General features: G+C 44.6%; 1 protein-coding gene across 1 annotated transcript in view; it reads right to left on the bottom strand.

Annotated features, from left to right (window-relative positions):
- DDX27 (DEAD-box helicase 27) overlaps positions 1-14,607 on the bottom strand; it is a 238,087-nt gene that overhangs the window by 34,556 nt on the left and 188,924 nt on the right. The window contains exons 15-17 of the mRNA XM_078651885.1: positions 7,884-7,990; positions 7,054-7,162; positions 5,461-5,555 (exon numbers count right to left, since the gene is read on the bottom strand). Of these exons, the coding sequence (XP_078508011.1) occupies positions 5,461-5,555; positions 7,054-7,162; positions 7,884-7,990 (311 nt within the window). The remainder of the gene's footprint in view (positions 1-5,460; positions 5,556-7,053; positions 7,163-7,883; positions 7,991-14,607) is intronic.

Genomic DNA, 14,607 nt, shown 5'->3' with positions numbered 1-14,607 from the left:
TTTTAGGGGTAACAAGGAGACTGCAACTCCACTGTTCAAGAACATTGATGGTTCCATTGTTGGATAGTGGAAGGCACAGAAAACTTTGACCGAAGAGGATCCGTGAGAGATGTCAATAAGTTATTCACCGTAATGACTTTTGTGTACGAGTTCATCAGTTTCCGCTTCCCTTAATGGGCAGGAGGTCCAAGTAATGTGGGAAGTGAAAGGATTCACCTGCCTACACAAATAAAGTAACCTGGAAGCCTGAACAAAGGTGTGGCAATGCCATTACTTGCCTCTTTTATACTCATGTTGGCCATTCTCTATTCAGCTCTGTCTCCAATATTTGATGTCATCTAAGGGCAGTGGATTGATAAGACTAGGAACACAGAAGTCACTGTGGTGCGTAACTTGTAATTGTAGGTCGTAAGCTCCCCTTCCCTTTTCACATGGGGAGGACCTCCCACATAATACATATATAGCGACTACTAGCAGCAAAGAAAACTGCTAAAACCTCAGTTAACCATGTTTTTTGGCATTCTTCGGCTGAAAAAAAAACGTTTGCCTCGGAGCTTGCATCAAACTAAATAGTATCAGCAAAAGGCAAGTGGAGTTGTCAAAGTGGCTGCCTTGAAAAAGTCCATGTTTTAAACATGTCTTAGTCCAAGCTGCATATGCAGTAACCTTATTTACCAGTATCCTTCAGAGAGCACCCTTTCTGTAAACAGGTCTGTAAATCTTGTCCTCATCTTATCATATTTGCTGTGCATTCAAAAACAGAGGTTAAATGTTAAGCTGTGTCTTTGAGTGAGCCTGGTGTTTACTTTGCTTTCGGCAGACTTCAAAGTAAGAGCTTTTATAGGAAAGAGGAATGCAGATTGCTCTTCTCATGGAGCAGGTGTGTTCCGATTCTTTTAATGGCTTTCCCGTTAGATAAGAACGTGTGGTCCTGGGCAAATCGCTTTTATTCAGCATCTGGTTCATTTATTCTTGTTAATGTTATTCTACCCAGTCTCTGGGGTTGGTTTTTACAGCATTTGCTAAAAACCGATAGCGAAAAAACACCTCTCTGAAACAAAGGAAGCCGCCAGGGTCAAATAACAGAATTTAGCCAAACAATGTTCTGTATTAGGGGAGCATTTATTTTATATTGATTTACATTTAGCAAAACAGAACAACATAATTTTGCTTTTGGATTAAGTTTCATAAAATGTTGTATAGCGCACCTCAATGTAATTTCAGGCACCCACAGAGGTAGCTTCTCAAATCATTTGTCATAGGTACTAGTATACTACCTCTATTTCATGAACGAAGTCAGAACTGTGTGTAAACTGAAGTTTCAGAGAAGCACAAATGTTCTCAAATGTTAGCAGTGCTGTGTTATTGGCAGGCACTTTTGTTTCTGGAACTTTAGCTCTGTGAGCTGTAAAATGCAAAGGTCGTTAGACCTACGAGTGGCTGCCATTAGTTTGAAATCCAGACCATTCAGGCAGTAAAGTACCCTCATTTGTTGAGAAACTTCACTAAAGCAAAGGGACATTTTGTTTTAGAAGCCACCACTTGCTTCATAAGGAATCTAACATGTTGCTTCTCAATCCTTTATCAGATAGCAGTGCAAACCCAATGAATGTGTGTTAATACCTAGCTGGTAATATTTAACTAGCATTCGCTTGAATACTATCAAAATCACTTGTGTGACTTTTTTTAGTAGCATAAACCTGACAATGTTAAGTGACTGCAATTTGCACAGAATATCAGAATGTTGAGCTGAGGGATTCGAACCTGGTTACTCATGTTTCAAACTTAACAGCCATGCCATCAGGCCATATCTCCTCCCAGATTTTCAGAACTGTATAAAACTTTAATATGAATTCAACTACAAATGTACATGCGATTCACAATGTTTCAGAAAAAAATAGATGTCTGAACACTATGAACTCAAAGTACTATATTAAACAAAAACGTTTCTACTCTTAATACCATGCAGAATTGCAGTTTTTCCTTTCTCAATTTCCAATAACAATTTACAAATACACACTAAATTATGTACTACTTTGGTCAGCATTCTTCAAAATCTTTTTCATATAAAGTATTGCAAGCAAACAACCATTGGCAAACTCAGCAGCAAGCACTGCACCTGTATATTAAAAGGCAAGACCTACTGGATTTGCCAAGGTTTGTCTTTGTTGTCACTACAGGATATGGCCTCAAAGGTCTTATGAGCCAACAGCTAAAGAGAATCATTTACATCTCAAAACGGACAAGGTTCAAAACAAGGGAAGCAAGAGAAGCAGATCATCAAAACAACATCATAAAAATGTAAGCTTGTTATAAAGCTTAACCCAGGGCAGTGGTAATCTCCTTTTCCAGCACCCATTACCAAAAGTTACCCCCACTATGTCTCACAGTGAGATCTGTAAGGTCACTGCCGTACTTCGTTCGGACAGCGTAGATGACCATAGGTCACAGGCTCAAGTTCGAGGAAGCTCACCGAGGGAAGGTATGGATGGAGAATCAGATCTTTTGGTGTAGGTGGTGCGAAGGTGGGGAGCAACAAGTAGGATGGAAACCCAGCAATTTAATAAAATGAAATATGATTACAAACACTGGTTCAGGCACGCTGGAGTGTGTTATGACTCAGTGTCACATATGAATCATTTTTGGAATCTTGTAAATGAAACTCATATAGGTCACCCTCATTCATTGCCAGTACAGAAGTAAAGCTTTGTCTTTGGGTAGCAATACTATCCCACTCTTGGTGAAGTCCTACCACATTCCCACCTTTACTCAGAAGTAAAGAAGTCTGAAGGAGTCTAATTATTGGAAAAGCTGCTAACTGCCTCCCTGTAATATTATGATTAGCGAAGGAGATAAGGAGTCCACTACTATTAGTAGGAGACGGATGATTCGGTCTGTCATCAGGCCCATGGCACTCAGTAAGCCCGACACTGAGTCTGAAAACAACATGCTAACTCCAGCAGAGTCAGAGTTTTCCTGAGGAAGATATTGCTTTTTATGGCTATGTTTCTATTTGGCTTCTAAGTTACCTCCTATGGAATTATTAAGATGATTTTGCCTGCTCGACCACAAGCCTCAAATCTCTCAGAATGTTTCTGGAGCAAGGGCTGCTAGCTTCATTTTGTTTCTTTCAGTCTTGCCTTGTGGATATGCACCGAACATTCTGTTAGGTGTGGTCTTAGAAATGTCACTACATGTGCATCTGATCGAAAAGGTCAGACAGAGTGAAGCACTGTGGTCTTTTAGCTGAGGCCTCTAAGAAATGATTGACAAGGACTCTGCAAACAAAACCCTAATTTTCAAAAGGTAGATTAGAGATCTCCTCTTATGGACCACAGGCCAACCAAGAAGACTTAAGACATACCTGGCGTTCAAGAAGGACGTCTGCCCTGGGTCACAGAAAGCATGCTAAATTCTTATGACATCTCCAGTTTTAATTTAATAATTCGCTTATAGTTTCTTTGGACCATATTTGCTCAAAGTTTGCACTAAACACACAAGCACAAAGTGTAGTGAGTACAAACAGTGTCCCAGTAAAGAGGCACAGAAATCCCCAAGGTATCTTATCTTGTTTTATAGCAAGGTCTATTGTCATTCAAAAGAGCAAACATTTATAAGGCGTGTCAGCAAACCACACTGTATGATAAATCCACAGAATCAAAAGGAATTATATTTAAAAAAATCTATATTTATTACAATCACAAGGATAAAAACATATGTGCATAAAAACATTTAATTACAGTATTATTAGAAAACACAGTCGACGCGGCGTTTAGGTGAGTTAGTTGATGTTCACCTTCTTCAGGACAGTTCTCTCTATTGTACGACAACGCTTGAGTTTTTATTCTTTCTCAGTTTTATGTCATGAGAATGATAAGATGGGATCTTGGAGATAACCCAAATGTTAAAACCCCCTGTATAGGTGTACAGGACCAATGGACCTTCGTTGGAGCCACCGTCTTGATAGGATAAAAACATATACTCATATTATATGTAAAGGCCAGCAGGGTCTGTAACAGGAGCCTGTTTAGATAAACAGATGTGTCGCAACTGGATAACGGGTTATCACCACAGAGCGTCTTTGAATTCTGCCAACTCTGTAGTCAAAGCCACTGTGCATTTCACTCTGTATGTTTTTTTTTTTATAAATTATCTTCTCCTGGTTTCCCTTGCGAACAGATGCGGCCTCCCTGCGTCCAACGAAGTCACTTCCGGGTATCGGCAGTGATACCCGGAAGTGATTTTGTTGGACTATCCATTGTTTCTCTGATGGATTCAAGCTAATGTGTACATAAGTAGAAGGCGCCAGTAATTAAGGGGCACCCGAATGGTGGGAAAGAAGGGACTTCGTTTCATGTTGATTTTGCTTTAGGTGGAATGTTTTATTTACCCAAAGACAGAGAGAGATGGCGAGACAAATGCTGTATTTTACAGGAAAGGAGGCAAGGGATCCAGACTCTGGGCCAATCATTAGGATGAGGCTGCTGTTGCCCTGGAGGAGACAGCTTTCTGGCCACAGACCATGATAATCAAACCATGTCTGGTTATACTTGAGAGGCAGGCAGTAAGCACTAAACAACCTGGCCTCAGGCAGGACAGACGACTAGTGGCCGCCAAAGTAATGGTCATGGAAGAGGAGAGCAGCTTGGCGCATTTGACTAGAGTGCAGACTCTTAAGTAAGGAGCAGGCATACTGCAAAGTTTCAGTTGGCTGTGCCTCGAGGTTTCCGTGATGAGGGGGAAAACATGCACAGCCAGGGTTGGCCTACCCCAGGGAAGTACTAAATTGTACCAGAGGCATGGAAAAGTCAAGTCCTTCACCATGATAAAAAAACATGAAAATCGGCGCTGGTTAATGCATGCGCTGTTTATGTGAAGGTGTTCCTTCGAGGCAGCTGCAGCTCTCTGTGAGCCGCAAGCACAGGACCCGCTGTCTGCTCTCGGGGAGAGGCTGTCAAACATCGGAGTCCGCTCCACAGCGCAGAACATGTGGACAGGAAGGGGCGGGCTACACCCTGAGTCAACACTGCGTGCAGATGCTGCGGGCATGAATACTGCTCGCATTGCGGAGAAGTGACTGTGATGTCATGGCGATGGGGAATCCGGGGCTATGCCGTGTCTGTACTCGGAGCAGGGGAGAAGCAGAGCGCACAGCAAATAGACTGGTCAGGGGAGTACAGATAGAAAAGGAAATAAAAGAAGACATGTAAGCAGGGGTGCACGCTCGCGCAACGGAAAACACGCGAGTGGTGCGCGCGCAGCAGCAAAAGTGAAAGTAATCACGCTCCAGAGGGTGCCTCGGCCGCTGACAGCTGCGCGCGTGCATGCGCGCCTGACCGCAAGCGCTAGGCCAGCAGAAGCCTGGGGTAGCACTTTTAAAAGCACACTACGAAATGTCTCGCAGCGCATGCGCTAACTCAGCGAGACCTAATTATAAGGAGTTTTCTGTGAAGTTCTTACCGTCATTTGTCCCTTCTTTTTGTTCTCCTCCATAAACTTCTTCCGTTTCTTCTTACCCCTCAGAGCCAAGTCAAACTCCTGTAGCGCTTTAGAGACTGGAGAAAAGAAGGACCATTTAATAGAATTTAGGTGTAATAAAATGAGGTGTTCAGGTATTATATCAGCTGCAACTGTGCCACATAATCCTTAATCAAAAGCAGATGGTTTGATGATTCACTGCATGGACACATGGCTTTTATCCATCCCAACTACCATGTCTGATTAAGTCCCCAGAACACAGTGGGGACATCTTACCCTATACCAATCTAATGCCCTCCTTCCAGTGCAGAGGGTACAAGTTTCAATTTTCATTATATTTTGTTACATGCTTCTAGGCTCTACTGTGTTTTAGACAAACACATCAGTTATGGAGCAGTACACAAACTTTGCGAGGGACAGACAAAACATGTTTATTCCTGAACTTTAATCTGCAGTCACCAATTGCCAGTCAACTCATACTCTGATAGGAGGACTGATACTGAGTACAAATCCCTTCAGCAGAGCTAGCCTCTGCGATTGAAGGTCTCATGTTAAAATGTGGAGCACCTTCAGTAGACTTGAAGGTTGTCATGGTCAGAGGTGGGTTGGGGAAGAGGGTGGGTTGTGGGAGAAACCTAGGTCTAATAAAAAGTATGTGACAACATGGTGTCTCTTTTCCAAGCCATGCAGAGGCCTTATGTCCCAAAAGGCAGCAGGGGAAAAGAGGAGCAGCACGTGGGAGGTACGAGAAAGGGCATATTGAGAGTAGAGAACTTGAAGGCAGCTAGCAATCTCCTCTAGGCAAAAAACTTGCAGTGAGCAGGGCAGCTGAGGAGAAAGAAGAGGTTTGGATGCTCCAGTCTAGTATAACCCCACTGCATCTTTTGTCAACTCAGAGCTGGAGGTGAGGAATATGCTGTGCTACCCGTAAACTACAAGTGATGCTTGGATGAAGTAGAAATGATTATGTACGAGGCTTTGCTGGAAGATGCTTCAAATGGAGAAGTCTTTGATACTGCAGAGGCCCATCTTTGCCAAGCTTGTTCGCTGCAGTTCCAAAAATAAGGTGCTAGTAATAGAAGATAATGAGATTTATAGGACATATCTAGCGAATACCGAGAAACCGGAGTACCCCAGTGAGAATACAAAACCCCACAGAGTAAACTAGACCACCCAGTCTCTTTCAACCTGGTGATATGGTTTAGGCTGCCAATGATAAGTATGGCTCAGATGATACCATTCTGTTCCATCTCCAAAATGGATTTAAATGCTATAGCTTCATGACAATTATTATGTTGCTTATTTTATGAAGGTTAATACCCACAACTCATTTATTATACAATAGTTTCAGCCTTCTATCATTTCTATGCAGCGCTTAGCCAGTTTCATGCAAGGATAATCTAAAACGAGAGCTCCCTTCAACTACATCCGACAGACCACTTAAGTCTGAGTGTGTTTCAGAGCACACACCATGCCTCTCTATAACAATCTACTCGATGGCTTACAATTAATGTGCACTCCATACAACTATAAGTGATCTCCTCCCACTCCTCCAACAACACACAGAGCTCATACTTTTATCCTTCTTCCGCTCTTCCTTTGTCTGGAACCAGCTCCTATCAGGACGAGGAGCAGCTTCATCGGTATCGGCTCCAGGTTGTAGCTTTCTTTGTGCAACAGAAATCTGTGGGGAAACCAGAAGAAATAGTCAGTTCCAGATGCGGGCAAATGACAGACTACCTCTGCCTGAAAATCCTTGCATCATTACTCAAAAGCAGATTCTAAAATCAAGCCTCAACAGTTACTCTCAACTTTCCTTTGCCTTACCCTTGTTTTTCATGTTCTCATTTGAAAATCCCCCAATTTATCTTTCCCCATAGTCAACCCTGCTCTTGTATAATACTTTGGCGCTCATAAAACACACTCCATTTCTTTTTCTACACTCCGGCAAAATTGGCCACCTCCTTTCAATGAAATATGTTATTTCTTTAGTCTTCTGATTTAACTGGCCCCATACCAAAATCTTTGGTTTCATAGTCTTGGGATTCTCTACAAAAATTCAGTTAGTGTTTTGTTTTGAATACTTTATTTTTTCTGTTTGACAGTGAATTATTTATTGTTAGAAAGTTCTGGATTTTGTGAATAACTCCCATGTCTTAAGCGGGTGATGCAAGAGTAAAGCATATGCCGGACGTGGGCAGATGTGTTGGTTTTCGATGAAAAGCATGGATATCAGCATGTGCTGGGGAGATCATATTTAACATGTTTCAGTGTGTGTGTATTGGTGCATGTAAGGATCTATTGACGAGCTGCTGTGCAGGTACTAAGCAGAGGTCTGTGTATGGAGAAGACGCTAAGAACAAGCATTGGCGGTGCTGGTGTTACAGATAAGCCAGCCTCCTCACCTGAGACTCAGATTTCTGCATCTCCCGCTCCTCTTTCTCCAGCTGCATAACAGCATATATGTCCTTCTCCAACTTCTCAATCTTTTCTCTAAATTTTGAGATCACATCTGCATGGAAAATAAAGAAACAGATGATCAAGCTCTATCCTTAGGAAGAAGTGACTCACTATTTTGATTCCATTCTACAAAATTGCTATGGTGCAAAAAGCCCATAAGGGATTAAGAAGTAACTGCAGCACTTCTACTCGCTCCCTTTTTTAACAATGACTCAAGATGTCCTTTGGCTGATGGACAAGGCAAGAGCATGAACCATAACAGTTAAGTGCGATAAGTTGGCACGGGTAGGTAAGGCTCTACCAAGCACACATCTTCACCAGCAGCACAGTATATGCTGTTGTTGTTGTATATTTTATTTCGAAATACTTGTCACAAAAGTTTCGCTAAAAATGGCCATGCAACATGTACCATACAACTTTTCATCAGGAGATATGAAGACCCTCTGGTAAGTATCAATGTCAATGCTATGGTATGTTGTTAGTGCTGCCCCCCATAGAAAAAAACATCTGTTTACATACATAGGGCCTACTGGTCGCCCAAAAACCTGACAAGGATGAACAGGAGGGTGGATCAAATGTTGTCCCAAGTGTGGGGAGGAAGAAGCAGGCGATCTCCATATGTTTTGCCGCTGTCCCAGCATTCAGGTATTCTGGCATGATGTAAGCTTGGTTCTCACGACAACTTTGGGCACAAATCTGGAGGTGAGCATGTCCTTATGTAGTTTTAGGGTACTGAAGGAGGAGGAGGAGGTAAGGGTCAGCATGGGAAGGAAACATAAACATCTACTATTTATGTTGATACTGCTAGCCAGGTGTGAGAAGTTGGCCTGGTGTGCAGTGTTCACTATTCTAGTGATCACTATATATCAGTCCAAACAACCCTTATTGATGATTGGTTGTAAGTCAACCTTATAGACCAGCTATCCTAGTAGCATGGATACGAGCAGTCTAAGGCTAAGACTCTAGAGGGCGTGTTAAGCCAGCTGTTTTACCATCACATTACCCCTTGAACACCCAGTGAAAGGACACCACACAAGTGTTATGAAAATAAACAATGTATTTATTAGAATCACAACAACCCTGTACTCTTTATGAGGACAGGGTGCTAAGCACACAACAAAACTCTTACGAAAATACTTAAGTTAGCACGGTATACACAAATGCCCGAGGGGCACGAAAAACCATATACTTTAAAAGTGGAATGCGAAATTACTAGCAGGTAAGTACAGTACTAATAGGCTTTGGAATCGCTAGGACTTGACTATAGAATCGTTAGATTACTTCTAGGAGGCCTAGGGGACTCGGTGCAGAGTGTGCACTCTCACGCGGGATGCGGGACAAAGTCTATGGAAGCTAGTAAAGTTAAAGTTAGTGTTTACGGGCGAACCCGACCTGGTAGGAAGAAACCGACAGTGGATCCTGACCCTTGGATAGTGAGGCTATGCTGGGGCACCGAAATGCCGAAGTTACCTAGCCCAGGGGCTGCAGCTGCATAGGTCTGAAAAGACGTCGGGAATCCTCGTGCCGGACCAGGAGCCTGGAAGAAGGAAGTTGCTGGCAGGCGACCAGTGAAGAAAAGTTCGATGGATCCAAGCCTGGATCAAGGAAGAAGAAAACCTGAAAGCAGAGGGGACCAAGTTCTTGAATCACTAGCCAGTGATTAAGTGGGCACCAGGATGGCACCGGGCGAAGTCACCGCAGTCAGGTGAGTGGGCGCTGCTGGGCTCTGCAGTCTCTCGGACCAGGAGGCGTTGTCGGCGACCAGGATGGAGGTGCGAGCTGTCCCACGTAGGTTCTTGCTGTCGACGTCGCTGGACCCAGGATTGGGCAACAAGTCTTGGCAAATGCAAGGCCCATCGATCGTGGAGATGCTGGGGGGCTGCTCTTCGGTGCTGGAGCTGCTCAGGGTGGGGCTTCTCGGACCCCAAAGCACTCACCAGGAAATTACTCGGTGGGCTTGCTGTGCAGAAGTCGTGCAGTCTTGGCGATGGCCGGTCCCTCGAGGTCTCGTCGCACCCACGGTTCTCAGCTGTGCTGTAGAGGTGGGTAGAGGTCAGAGGTGCCAGGGAAGCCGGGTCTCGTCGAGCTGGGCAGTCGGATTCCGGAGGAAGGACGTGCAGCAGACCGCAGTGTTCTTAGATGGTGCCTGCGGATGCAGGGTGACTACTCCTTAGCCACAAGGGAGAATCTTGGAGAAGAAATCGTGAAGTCCTTTCGTGGAAAGTGGTATCTTGATTCCAAAGATGATCTGATTTGGAAGGGGGCCAGTCCCTACCTTTATCTGGGAAAAGGGGGCTGGCACGCGACTAAGTCCTGCCCTAGGGGTGGGACCAGGAGGGGGGTGGTTACACCCACTTCCTTGGCGGGCTTTTCCCCGGCACAGGGTCTGGAGTGTCCCTGGAACTGGTTCAAGCCAGCCTATGCACAGTGAGCACCGGGGTGCCACGTGCAGTCACCTTCCTCTGAAGCCCTGCCTACCTACAATACACAAAATCCTGTCTGGGACGGTGCTGGCACCGCCCCTGGCAGGAAACCCTTTGTCCTTATCTCCTGCTCTGGGAGGACTCCCAGCAGCAGGAGGGCAGACTTGTGTCTCGGTGGCAGCATCCATTTTGTGGATGCTAAGGCTCTGTCTGACTTTAACCGGGGTTAGGGGTTACATACATGTCGTGTCCCTCTAGAAGGGTGGAATGCTAACCCCGTCGCCAGAATTGGTATTCCAATTCGTATGACACCTTACTCGACATGTTTTGATAAAGCGATACCAGAGTTGGCATATAACCGCGAGGATTATAATGCACTTAAGAGTATATGGTATGCGATATCATGGAAACGGCTAAGGGATGGGTCCCGAAAGCCGCAGACAGGCTCAGCTCATGCCAGAGCACCATCTCACACGATTCCAAGCACTCTGCCTTCAGGATTGTTAAGGCCTGCCATAGGAGTGACTGATAGGAGATCTGTGTGTCCATTTTAGGGTTAGATATAGGTATACTATATCTAAAGCAAAGGGTGAGTACACCACCTTGCCCGAGCTGTCGTGCAGCCAGTTGTGTCAGTTTAGTTAGTCAGCCCAGGGGTGGCATAATACATGCTTCAGCCCCTGGGAGACTTCTGGGTACACCTCAGCCCTGGGTACAGGGACTTGGAGAGGGCCCAGTGCCAATTCAGTACCTGAGTACAATTTGGATAGAGAGAACAGCTAGGCTGTGGGTCTGATTAGCAGGCCCGCAGCCAGGGAAAGTCGTAAACCAGTGCAGCAAAAAGCAAAAATCTGGGTGATCATAGGATTGCAGACCCTACTCTCCTACACCAGGCGTGAGATTTGTATTAAGTGGATAACTCCACTTCTCCCGTCCAAGAGTGAATGGTTGGATTCGATACGAAAGGTGCGAAAGATGGATAAGAACAGGGATGGACTAAAGAGGCTTGTCTTTTGGGAAATCTGGGATCTGGTATTTTAGTTTAGTTAACTTTCACAGGTGGTTTCAGATATTTAATTTGTGTATGACCGGTCTCAAATTGTCCAATGATTAAGCAATTCTGCAATAACTCCCAGATCAATGGAATGAGATTGGAGCCCCAGGTGTCCCTCTCTCAAATCCATACCAGATTGGATTCCAAGGGACAGGAAGAAGGAATAAGCGTGTTTCGCCTAGTAATAGCTTTAATGGGAAACGTAAAAACCTTCCTTTTCTTCCCAGATTACTGCACGAATGGGGACAAAAAAAAAAAAAAACATGCACCGCACAACACTCACAGCGCAATGGAAATGTCCCGGCTTTAAACACAGATCTAAAAACAATACCATAAAACTATTCACAAGGTTATATGGAAAAACGACTATCAATAAATATATACAAATGAATGTTAAAATTAACAATTCATAAAACTCACCCTTAGGTGACAAAGGGCGCAAAACTAGCTAAAACCATTGTATACTATCAGCTGTCACTCACCCTCTATGCTCTTTTTCAGATACCCCACATTTGGCCTAGAAACTGTGGTCTGGCGTCAGACTTCAAGATTTGCAATGCTTCCTTATGGTTTTTAGTTCACAACTGTTTGCAGGTTGAACTCAGCCAGTTAGTTCTGGGTATCAAATACATTGGGCAAGCAAACATTACATGGGCTAGGGATTCCTTGGGGGCAACATCGTGTTGGCACTCAATCACTATTCCATTTTCCTGAAAAGTTGTGCAAAGGCAAGGTACCAAACCTGAACTGGATGGACAATTTCCTATCCTTCGGTGTTTCTATGAAGTCTAGGCAACCCTCCAAGGACTGGTCTAATTTGTGGGCCATAAAATCTAGGCTTCCCTCTGGATATGCACATTGGTCTGGGGAAGATGGGATGGCTAGATCACGATTCCGAAGCAAAAAAAATATTGGGAGTATGGAACCTGCAAAACAAACATTGGCAAAAGGAAATACCTACTTACCGGTATGCATCTGTTCTTGGTATGTAGAGCGTAGATTGCCATCTGGTGTTGCGCTTGGATGTATGCACTTTGTTATTGTCCTGGAAAAGTCTTTGGAAGTCACGAGATAGGTGACGACTCCTGCAGACCATAGTGCGCATGAGCATCGGCTCCATCTTCAGATTGTTTTGTCGCCAGTAAGGGAAATGATGGAGTTTTGTGAGAAACAGAAAAGATGCTCGTGTATGCTGTATCTAAATAAGATAATACTGGAACAGATAGAGGTAGCCAGGGAGGCGGGTGGGCGTGTGTAACTCTGCAGCTCTACATGCCAAGAACAGATGCATACTGGTAAGTAGCTTTTTCCGTTCGAGGCATATGAGCTGCAGATTACACACTGTGCATAGATTGTATAGCAGTACTCCACCTTAGCGGCGACCACCAGTATCTGTTGCAGTTTTTTTAAATAATGTTTTGAGTACAGCTTGGCCCACACTAGCTTGTTGCTTTGCTTGCACATCTACACAATAATGTTTTGTGAATGTGTGTGGTGTAGACCATGTAGCTGCTTTGCAGATGTCATCTTTCCCTAAGAAAGCCATTGAAGCCCCTATTTTTAGGTCGAGCCTATCCCATTCCATAGGAATGGATAGGGGAGAATTTTAGTGGCCGAAATAGGTTCTCAAACCATCGGCGGATTTAAGACAGTTCACGTGGGTCACGTGGACACAAGCACGCGCATTTCCCCACATCAAAGCCATCAGCCTCCCTCCCACAGGCTTCCCCAGCGTGCGCAGTGCGCGCTGGCCTCACTTCTCCTCCCCCTAATTGCTTTTTTTCACGGCCGCCAGTCCGAGAACTACATCAAAGGGTTCGGCTCCCCGCACCCTGTTCACGGACGCTTCTCAGGCCACCAGCCTGCCCAATACTTGGTTTTTTTGGGACGCGCGGTGCCAATGCTTGTTTTTATTGCTTGTTCTTGGTCTCTTCCGACCCCCAACACTCTGAGGCTCGAACTTTGGTCTCCAGCTCCCAAGTCCGACTGCCGCCTCCTTCTGTAAACCGCATTGTTGGCCCCTCATACACTCACAGCTCCAGTAACAGCTGCTTCCTTTCCGTGCTCTCCGATGCATTTCCTCTCACTGACCGAGCATTGGTTTTCATGCGAATGAGGAGGCTACAACCATAACTGGCAGCGAGCGGGTTCAGTCCGGACTTCATGTGCAAATCCATTAATAATTACATGTCATCATATTATTACGGGCTCAGCGTGGCTGCGAGGAGGCTTTGCTTTCGTATGTGCGGCAATTATCAGCCTTTTCTTGTTAGCCGGGGCTCCCCTCCCCCAAGGTGTGTGATCTATGGAGTGGTCAGAGGAGTGCTTCTTCAAACTAAACTGGTCAAGCTAATCCGCCTCATCCTCGCATTAGGACTGAAAATAAAAGTAAGGCTGTCCACAGCTCTCTCTTCGTAAACCTGCTAATACTATCAGTCTGTCTGTCAGTCTTTACGTACAAGGGACAATGCGTACAAGCCAGACACAGCACACTCGGAAGGTAGATTCCAACAGTACTCTCTCCACTCTGTTCCTCTCCCCTGCAGAAAGCGTGGAGAAAACAGACCTCAGCAGAAAAAAAATCAATTGTCATATAAAGGATAGGGGAGAATAAAAAAAAAACCAGTCGCCATAAAAATGGATAGGGGGGGATGAAGAACCGACACATGTAACGTTTAGGTAGCTGCTTTCTTAGTAAATGTGTCAGGTGTTTTTTTTATTTTTTCATATACATCGGCTGTGAGGTACAACAGGAAGGGAGAGGGAACAGAGGTACTGGCAGGCCACTGCAATGGTACAGGGGAATTTTAAAGCAAATACACATGAGAGCATCTTTTCTATCTGTTGTGTATGCCTCTCCCACTTTGCCCTTAGTCACGGCGACACCCTCCCCTGCCTCTTCCCACCAGGCTGGCTCTCATTGGACTAATGGTCAAAAAGGAGTAGTTTCTGTCCTGTAACTCCAGTTCTGTAGTAGGGGTATCTCTGTTATAGTCATAATCTAGTGAATAGTCCCGCCCATGTGCGAGGACCCCGGCAATCAAAAATAATCTCTTAAATTGTCAGAAAATTGCAGAACTGCAAAGACACTTAAGAGAAAATTTAAAGACAAATAATGCAGCCTGTATCCACAGGCTACACTGTCCAGTACTTCAACTAGAAAATTCCACCAAAAATCCACAAACAGCAAAG

The sequence above is a fragment of the Lissotriton helveticus genome, chromosome 7 (genome assembly GCF_964261635.1).
Source record: "Lissotriton helveticus chromosome 7, aLisHel1.1, whole genome shotgun sequence".
In the NCBI taxonomy this organism is placed as follows: Eukaryota; Metazoa; Chordata; class Amphibia; order Caudata; family Salamandridae; genus Lissotriton; species Lissotriton helveticus.
Note: the sequence above shows the minus strand (reverse complement) of the source record. Positions and strands in the feature narration are given on the sequence as shown.